General features: G+C 34.5%; 1 protein-coding gene across 1 annotated transcript; it reads left to right on the top strand.

Moving 5' to 3' along the window:
- Positions 1–1294: 1294 nt before the first annotated feature.
- LOC105728919 (small ribosomal subunit protein eS24-like) lies at positions 1295–1786 on the top strand. Its single transcript, XM_064376699.1, has one exon. It carries the CDS (start codon positions 1295–1297, stop codon positions 1685–1687), a length of 393 nt encoding a protein of 130 aa, XP_064232769.1. The 3' UTR covers positions 1688–1786.
- Positions 1787–10313: the final 8527 nt, after the last annotated feature.

A 10313-nucleotide genomic window follows, 5' to 3' on the forward strand; every position in this document is an offset into this window, starting at 1 on the left:
GTCTATGGAAAAGGAGCTAGCATCATGGATGGTGGTGATAAGAGTCCTATGAGTAGATGTAGGGGTAGTGGTGCGATTCCCACTTTGGTTAGAGAGAAGTGAGTACATTTTAGAATATTTGTAATAGAATATAACAATAATTTATTACATTGGAGGAGTGAAATGGAGAGGGAGGGAGCATTCTATGATAACTATAAAGCTTTGGTTTCTGGCTTGTTCATCTGATAGATAGTAAGTATCTTAGTTATGGATAAGAGCTTTGACTGTGGTTACACATGTGGGGATAAATGGATGAATGATGGGTAGGTAAATAGATGGATAGATAGAGTTTACATTTAAGATGTTATTACTCCAAACATATTAACAAAAAGAAATATAGTACAAGTTTGGGCAACCTCTTGACACCCTAGGATAAAGGATCTTTATTTCTGGTTGTTGGAAGCTGATATTCCTTTCAGCAAGTTGTAACAGATATAAAAATGATAGTAAGTTTAAGTAACATGTTCATGTCCATCGTGGTTCTTATCAATAACGACAAATATGACCAAGTATTTTTTCCCATCCATTTCAAAGTAATACATTCATAGTTCACACCAATACTTGTATTTATCAGTAAGGCAGTATGAGAAAATAATTATATGTGAATTTCAGGAGAGTACTTACTAATGTGGAAATCCTTCTTTTGATATTAGGGCCTTAGATAACTTATGTATTTCTTTGCACAATAGTTTTCTATAAGAATTAAAAAATATATAAAACCTACTCTATGAAGTTATTGTGAGAATTAAATGAGTTAATACATGAAAAATGGATAGAAAAATGTCTGACCTTAGACATACTGGCCTCAATTTTTCCACTTAGTATTTCTGCGCACTGTCCTAAGAAAGTCTTGTAGAAGATGCCAAGAAAAAGTTTGAATCAAATGTATTTTATTACAATATATTATAGCTACACTAAAAGCTAGAGGAAGATAGGGTTTCAGAAAGAAAATCATGATTTCCATTTTTGGCATGTTTATTCTTAGCTTGCTAGGAGGTATCCAAGTAAATATTGCATACATCTGTGCAATAAATCATCTGGAGTTCTGAAGTGGTCTAGGATAGAGATACACATTAATGGTTATCAATATACAGATGGGAAGAAAAACTATTAAGACAGATGAAAATTATCAGTGGAGACACTATACAACAGCATCGCACTTTGAGTTCCCCAGGAAATGAGACTTTGCAGCAGAGATTAATATACTGGCAGTTTATTAGAAAGTGTTTATTGGGTCTAAGGATAGGCTGCCATAATGAACGACACAGTAACTATCTGCACTAGAAAGTTCATGACCAACCGACTACTTCAGAGGAAACAAATGGTCATTGATGTCCTTCACCCTGGGAAGGCAACAGTGCCTAAGACAGAAATTCGGGAAAAACTAGCCAAAATGTACAAGACCACACCGGATGTCATCTTTGTATTTGGATTCAAAACTCATTTTGGTGGTGGCAAGACAACTGGCTTAGGCATGATTTATGATTCCCTGGATTATGCAAAGAAAAATGAACCCAAACATAGACTTGCAAGACATGGCCTGTATGAGAAGAAAAAGACCTCAAGAAAGCAACAAAAGGAACGCAAGAACAGAATAAAGAAAGTCAGAGGGACTGCAAAGGCCAATGTTGGTGCTGGCAAAAAGTGAGCTGGAGATTGGATCACAGCCAAAGGAGTAAAGGTGCTGCAATGATGTTATCTATGGCCGCTGTGGACTTTTCACGAGAAGCTTAATAAACTAAAAACTTTCATGTGAAAATAAAAAAAAAGAAGAAAGTGTTTATTGGATCAAGATAAATGAAAAAGAAGGAGGCAGAATTGGGTAGCACGAGAAAAACCACTATGATGAGATAACTACAAAGCCCTCAGAAGACTCAACAGGGAAGCTGAAACCAAGACAGATCTTCAAAATGGTCAAAATTAAGGGATGTTTTCAGGCCTTTATAGCACTCTGCTGACCAGTCATTGAATGCATTGAATGTAAGCTGTCCCAGTGATAAGGGCTATCTGCCACCAGCACTCCCAGTGACTGGCTGAAAGGGTACTTTCATGATGCTTTTGAGAAGTGCATGACAGCATCCACCACAAATGAAAGAAAAGGGTGTAAGGCTGACTCTTGAGAATCTCCAAATTTTAAAGGTCAAGAAGATGGTGATAAGCCCGAAAAGTAGAATTAGAAGGGGAAGTCATACAAATAGATAAAATGAATGATGTCGAGTAGTGAACACTAAGAAAGAAAGTATGCTGTAAAGGATGAAGTATTTCAAAGTATCAAATGTTGCTGAGTTTGAAACTTAAAAATCCACTGTAAAGAACAAGCTAACCACAAAGGAAGGAGATTAAATAAAATATTAAATATTAGAGTGAAAATAAACTAAAAAATAGAAAATCATAGTAAGAATGAAACCAAATTTATTTGAAAAAAATTAGCAAAATGGTCAAAGTGTAAACAATGGTGACCAAGAAAAAAAAATCCAGACAAGACTCAAGTAAGTTAAATCAAGAAGAAAAGAGGAGATATCACTAATTTCATTGAAATAAATAAACTTATAAGAGAATACTATAAAAAACTACACACCAACAAATTAGATAATATAGACGAAATGAGAAAATTCCTGGAAGGACAGAAACTACTATGACTGACTCAAGAAGAAATTGGATAGTTGATTAGAAATATGAAAAATAAAATGATTAAATTAGCAATTTGAAATCTTTCCACCTAGAAAATCTCAAAACCTAATTGTTTTACTTGTGAATTCTGTAAAAAATTTTAAAAAGAATCAATATAAATCCTTATCAAACTATTTTAAAACATGGAAGAGAAAGGAACAGTTCCCTTTTTATTCTACGAGGTTAGTATTAATCCAATTATGAAACCAGAAAGAATACATTACAAGATTATTAATATAGACGCAAATATCCTTAGCAGAATAGCAAGTTGAATCCACAAGCATCTAAACATTTTTACGTATTATGACCAAGTAGGATTATTACAATGTTGGTTTAATACTTTAAACATTAATCAACTCTCACAAAGTATTAATATAGCAAAAACAAAAACATGATTATTACCATAGATGCAATAAAAGCATTTGACAAAATCCAACAGTTTTTCATGTATTTTTTTTAAAAAAAGCTCAACAAATTAGGAATAGAAGGAAACATCCTTAACTTGATAAAGAACATTTATAAAAATCCAACGGTTTACATCATACTTCATGGTGAAAATCTGAATGCTATGTCCCATAATATAGCTATACTGAATGTTCTAGTGAGGGTAATTAGGCAAGAAAAGAAAGGCAACTAGACGAAAATAAAGTTGTAACTCTATTTCTACTTTGTACTTACATAAAAGATGATGCAAGCTTGTATGTAGAAAACCCTAAGTAATTCACTGAAAGACAATTAGAATTAATAAATGGGTTCATCAAGGTTACAATCTATAAGATTGATATCTAAAAATAAAATATATTCCTATGCACTAGCAATTACTACCTAAAAATGAAATTAAGAAAATTTTATCTTCAATAGCATCAAAAAGAATAAAATACTTAGGGATATTTTAACAAAAAAGTGCATAACCTGTACAGTAAAAACTTTAAAACATGATTGAAAGAAAATAAAGACTTAAATAAATAAAAAGATATTCCAGATTAGAAGAAGTACTCTTGGTTAAATGGAAATACACCCCAAATAGATCTACAGATTCAACATGATTGCTATCAAGATCCAGCGGGCATATTTACAGAAATTGACAAGCTGATTCTAAAATTTATGAGAAAAAGAACCAAGAATAACCAAAACAATATTTTTCTCAAAACAAAGAACAAAATTATAGGATTCCACGTTCTCTGATTTCAAAATTTACTGCAAAACTTTGCTTAGTAATCAGTACTAAACTTACTTTAGTAATCAAGAAAGAGATTGTAATACTAATCTTGCTTTAGTAATCAAGGAAGAGATTGTAATACTATTTTAAAACATGTTAAGGATATTTGCATCTATATTTATAAGGAATATTGGTCTGTAATTTTTTTTGTAATGTATTCTTTCCAGTTTTATTATTGGATTAATACTAATCTCATAGAATAAAGAGAGATCTGTTCCTTTCTCTTCCATATTTTAAAAGAGTTTGATAAGGATTTATATTCATTAAAGTACTAAATTTACTTTAGTAATCAAGAAAGAAACTGTAATACTATTTTAAGGAAATACATACAGGTCAGTGAAATAGAATTGAGAGCCCCAAAATAAACACTTACATTTATGACAATTGCCTTTGACGAAGTTTCCAAAACAATATAATGCTGGGAAAAGAAATGTGTTTTAAACACATGGTACTGGGACAGCTGATAGCCACAAGAAAAAAATAAAGTTGAAACTTTATCCCACATCATATACAAACACTAACTCAAAACGAATCGTACACTTTAATTCAAGAGCTAAAACTATAACACTGTTAGAAATAGAGGAGCAAATCTTTGTGACTTGAATTAGGAAATAGTTCCTCAACTTGACAACACAGTACCAGTAATGAAAGAAATCTTAATAAATTCGACTTATTTGAATTATTTTGAAAATGTACTTCAAAAGGCCTCCAACAAGAAACATTATATAAAAGAAATTGAGGTTATTTAGAACAAAAGTCCATTGTATTCAGCAAGATAATGGTCATTTCTGACTTTATCAAAAGTTATTTTTGCTTGAATGGTGGAATTATAAGTCAGAATAAAATACATTGACAAGCAGTTAGTAAAGATGTGGGTGCAGAATGAGTGGATAACACTTTCAATATGTTTGGCAATGGATGTGTGAAAAAATTGTAGCTGTTTCTGTAAGGTAAAATGCAATAAAGGGAGAAATTATTTCATCATGGAGACATAAAAATGTTTAAATGATAATAGGAAAGGGCCAGTACAATGGAGAGATTAATGGGAGAGAAAAAGAATGGATTATGGAGACAGCTGTCTGGCAAAGTACAAGCAGAGACAGTATCCAGAGTGTATTGTGGAAGGAGATGTCCTCCTGGGAGTTATATTCATTGGGTTAAAAAGTATACATCTGAAAATATCATTGCTAATAGACAAAGGACCAATAAACTCAAATTCTATACTCTTAGATTTCAGGTACACATGACGTGATTCTGGGCTAATGTATTTTGGTAAATGTTGTGTATTATACAAATAGACATATTATACTATGTCCTAGAACCAACAATTCCAAAATATCACTAGCTTTTCAAAATTAAATTTTATTTACTACTCATGCAATAGTTTGTTGTGGGTATTTGAAAATTAGCTCCTTAGGGCATTAGAGTCTTACATTAGATCCTTGAAATATGGGCTCCAGACAGGAAGGAAGGAAAACCACATTTCATAGGGAATATTTTATGAGTCAAACTTGGAAAAGGGTTACATAACTTCTGCTCATTTCATTGGCTAAAACTTAGTTACATGGTCTAACTTAATTGCCAACCTGAAGGTCCATCTAGTCATTGCATCTAGTTCAAACTCAAGGATCTCCCGATGATCCAAAGTTCTTTCTATCAGTTTTGGATTTGACTCCTCTTGGTCTGGGGGTCTTATAAACTAAAAAACAAAACAAAACCTACAACTTATTTGACACCCAGTCATCCCACCAAGTAAACAAAGATGAACCATGTGTAGAAAAACTGCAATTTTACATATAGGAGGAAAAACAGTAAGATATAAACAGTCATTACTATTCCACAGCAATTTTAAAGTTCCACAGTGTGAGCATTAAGAAAAGAAAGTCACACACACACACGCCCGCGCGCGCACACACACACACACACTTTTCAGCTGTCCAGCCTCAGATATCAGTATCTTTGTTGCCTGCTTCTACCCGACTACTAAGCCAGTCCCAAACGTTTTAGGTTTATTTTATGAGAGCAGCTGTCTTCAAGTACACCACTTTCTATATTAAGGTAACACTCTTTGCTATAACCTACAAATCCCCAAATCTCAGCAGATTTTAAGACAATATAAGTAGCATAATATAACTGGAAAAACACAATATAACTTGTATTATAATTCAATATATAACTTCTTTTCTATGCATAACTTATAAAATATATTTACATGTACATATCACATTATATATAACTTGCGTTATAATGTGGTATAACTTGCATAACAATTCAGTGCAGGTGTCTGGCAAATGGCCACAAGTTTAGATCCTTATAAGGTACTGTTCTGTCATTCCAAAGGCCTTTGTAATCATCTGCTGGATCCTCTAAATTTGCAAGGTGACAGGGAAGAGTACAGAGGATTCCCTTGATGTTTTCATGAGATAGACATATACATTAATTTCCTGAGGTTGCTGTAGCAAACTACCACAATGTATCACCCAGTCTTGGGCAGTCCATTTTCACACAGCTCTAAAAAACTTCCCAAGACTGAGTAATTCCTAAGGGAGAGAGATTTAATTGACTCACAATTCCAATTTATAAAGGAAATGGTTTAATTGACTCATAGTTCCATATGGCTGAGGAGGCCTCAGGAAACTTACAATCCGGTGGAAGGTGAAGGGGAGGCAGGCACCTTCTTCACAGGTGGCTGGAGAGAACGAACACAGGAGAAACTACCAAACACTTGTAAAACTATCAGATCGCATGAAAATGAACTCACTATCATAAGAATAGCATGGAGTAATTGAATCACCTTAATGATTCAATTACTTTCATCTGGTCACTCCCTTGACACGTGTGGATTATGGCGATTATAATTCAAGATGAGATTTGGGTGGGAATACAAAGCCTAAGCATATCATGGTAGTTTAAAATCAAATAAATGTATTATCTCAGTTCTGGAGGGTTGAAGACTGAAATCAAGGCATAAGCAGATTCGAGTTCCCTTTGAAACCTATAGAGAAATCATTCTTTGCTTCTTCTTGGCTTTCAGGGGTTTTATGACAATGTTTTGTGTTACTTGGCTTGTGGTTGCATAACTCCAATCTCTGCCTTAGTAATAATTTAGCATTCTCCCTGTGTGTCCTCATATGCCCATCATCTTATAAGAATACCATTCACAGTGGATTAGGGGCCCACTCTATTCCAGTATGATATTGTCTTAACTAATTAAATCCATAATGCTTCTATTTCCATATCTATACTGAAGTGATGGAAGTTAGGATTTCAGCATATATTTTGGAGGGAGAGGGGCATAAATTTCAACCCATGATAGCATGGAAGTGGCATACATTATTTCTCCCCTAATTATTCATAATTCAGTCCCCTGATACACCTAAGTATCAGGTAGCCAGGGAAATGAAATCTTACTGTGCGTCTAACAGAAAAGGGAGCCAGATTTGGTGAACATCTGGTCAGTCTCTGACATACTTTTGGAGGCTGGAGTACCAACAGGTTGGAAGAGCAAAGATAGAGAACTCTTAGGTTATCCCCAGGAATAACTGTCTATGACAAGTAGCATTTGGGACAATTATGGGTACACAAAATGTACACCCCATGGACACATAACACATTGGTTTAACCAGTAGGTAAAGTTAATGTTACCTTTTCTCTTCCTTGAGGCATGCAGGGAGTTTTGGCCTGAGCTGGCATCCCCAAGAACTGCAACTAGGCAGCTCATGGCTTTGCATATATTATAAGGGAAATGAAAATTACAGTTGCGAATAAAGTGTTATTAACATGAATGGTCTGTGAGTAAGAACAGACTCAAAACAAAGTGATCAGACAACAGGGAGTGAGCATGCTCAGGAGGAAGATCTTGGGTGGAACATTCATTGGAGGTACTGTTTGTGTAAGATGACAGCCTTCCATGGAACAATTGCAGCAGAGTCTTGACTGAGGCGATGTCCAGGGCTGTTAAAAATGCTAAATACTTGGTTGAGACACATGTATGGAAGTCATGAAAGGCAAGATTAGATGTTGATACAACCAGATTGCTCACTGAAAGCTGAACAAGCCATGTAAAATGAAGCCAGTGGACATTAATGAATCACTGTGTAATTTTTTGAAGATAATTTGTATGATAAAATTCTTTGAAGGAAATTAATGATCTTTATAGAGAGTAGTGGTAACCATGGTAGTGCTGAAAGAGCAAGTAAATAGGAAAATCTATTCATACACATTTGAATGACTGTGGTATGGTAAGGAACTTGGATTGGGGCCACAGTTGATGGAGAGACATTCAATTTTTTATTCATCAAACACAGATTTAGTAGGTTCTTGGAATGCAAAGGAGGCAAATCAAAGTCTCTGCCTACATGAAGCTTAAATTCTAGGTAAAATGCAGATTATAAATTATTAAAGCCTTACGTGAAATGTCAGAAGCTGAAAGGTGTTACATAGAAAAATAAAGTCATTTAAGAGAATAGATAAATAAGGTTGCTATTTTAGATAAAGTGAGATCAATAGGCCTCTTAGGAGATACAATGTTGAAGTAGATGTTTAGTTAAACTAAGGGATTGATCCATTATGTGTTCTGGGGTAGAGGCTTCCAGGCAGAAATAAACTCAGGTACAAGAACCCTGAGTAAAGGTAGGGAAAGGAGTAAGTGACGAGAGATTAGAAAGCAAGTAGAAAATTGAGGCCAGGAGCAGTGGCTCACGCCTGTAATCCCAGCACTTTGGGAGGCTGAGGCAGGTGAATCATGTTTGAGAGCACTCTGGCCAAACTCTGGACAGAGCACAATGGCGAAACTCTGTCTCTGCTAAAAATACAACAATTAGCTGGGCGTGGTGGCACACACCTGTAGTCTCAGCTACTCGGGAGGCAGAGGCAGGAGAATAGCTTGAACCAGGGAGTCCCACCACTGCACTCCAGCCTGATGACAGAATGAGAGTCCATCTCAAAAAAAAAAAAAAAAAAAAAAAAAGGCAAGGTGGCTTATGCTTGTAATCCCAGCCCTTTGGGAGGCCTTGGCAGGTGGATCACCTGAGGTCAGGAGTTTGAGACCAGCCTGGCCAACATGGTGAAACCCTGTCTCTACTAAAAATACAAAAATTAGCCAGGTGTGGTGATGTGCACCTTTAATCCTAGCTACCCAGGAGGTCGAGGCAAGAGAATTGCTGGAACCCAGGAGGCAGAGGCTGTAGTGAGCAGAGATCGCGCCGTTGCACTCCAGCTTAGGCAACAGAGAAAAACTCCATCTAAAAAAATAAAGAAAGAAATAAAGAAAGAAAGAAAAGAAAAGAAAATTGATAGAAGATGAAGTTAAAGGAATAGTCATAATTAAGTCATATAGGCCATGGTGAGATTTTAATTCTTTTCAAAATGTTGACTTTAAGGCATTTATTGGACATTCAAATAAGACTATTGCTCAGCCATGTGGATTTACTGGCTTGTTGTTTAGGAGAAACCTGAAGCATAAAGATGGACATTTTGTACACATTAGCAGCATAGAGATTATATTTAAAGCTAGAGGACTGGATATAATGTAAATTGAAAATTATAGAATCTATGGAAGCGATTTACTTAGTAGATGCCTTATTAAATATATTGGATGGAGTTCAAAAGATGAGTGTATTTTGCAGCATAGAAGACTATGATTATAATAAAACTAAAAAAAATGGATTTATGTAGGAAGTTGCATTTGAAAGAGAATTAGTGACTTTGATTTCAGCTATGTTATGTTTAGAAGACTTAAGATAAGTCTTATAAAAATGTATAGTAGGCAACTAGAGAAGAGTGAGCAGAATTTGGAAAAGAGAAAAGGCAAAAATGTAAAGATTTTGGTGTTCTCAGCCAAGAAATGATACCTGAAGTTAAAAAAATAGGATATAATGTCATTTTATCAGCAGGAGAGAGTATGGAGGGAATTGCAGATTCGTAACTGATTGTGTTAGTCTGAATAATAGCACCCCCCAAATATATCCGTATCCTAATCTCTGGGACCTGTAAATTACCTTATATGGAAAAAATAATTTTGTGGATATTATTAGAGATCTTTAGATGGGGATATTACCATAGATTATCTAGGTAGACTCTAAATAATATATGCACGTTTATAGGAGGGAGGGGGCAGATGGGAAATCTATATATACACATATATTTATATATATGTGTGTGTATGTTATTTCTGTCACTTTTAAAGATTCCTTGAATAGTAGTTTTTATATTTAGATCTCTACTAAATTTTATTGTATATAAATGTACATAGTATAAATCTGAAAACTTTCATCAATAAGTTATCAATAGTTCCAAGAATGCTTATGGGAAGAAACTAAAATTTAATATATATAAGCATTGTAGAGAAATACTTTAAATGAATTTTCATATAGAAAAATAAACA

This window comes from Aotus nancymaae, unplaced genomic scaffold, assembly GCF_030222135.1.
Source record: "Aotus nancymaae isolate 86718 unplaced genomic scaffold, 86718_ANA_hifiasm-v0.15.2.pri h1tg000016l, whole genome shotgun sequence".
NCBI classification, from domain to species: Eukaryota; Metazoa; Chordata; class Mammalia; order Primates; family Aotidae; genus Aotus; species Aotus nancymaae.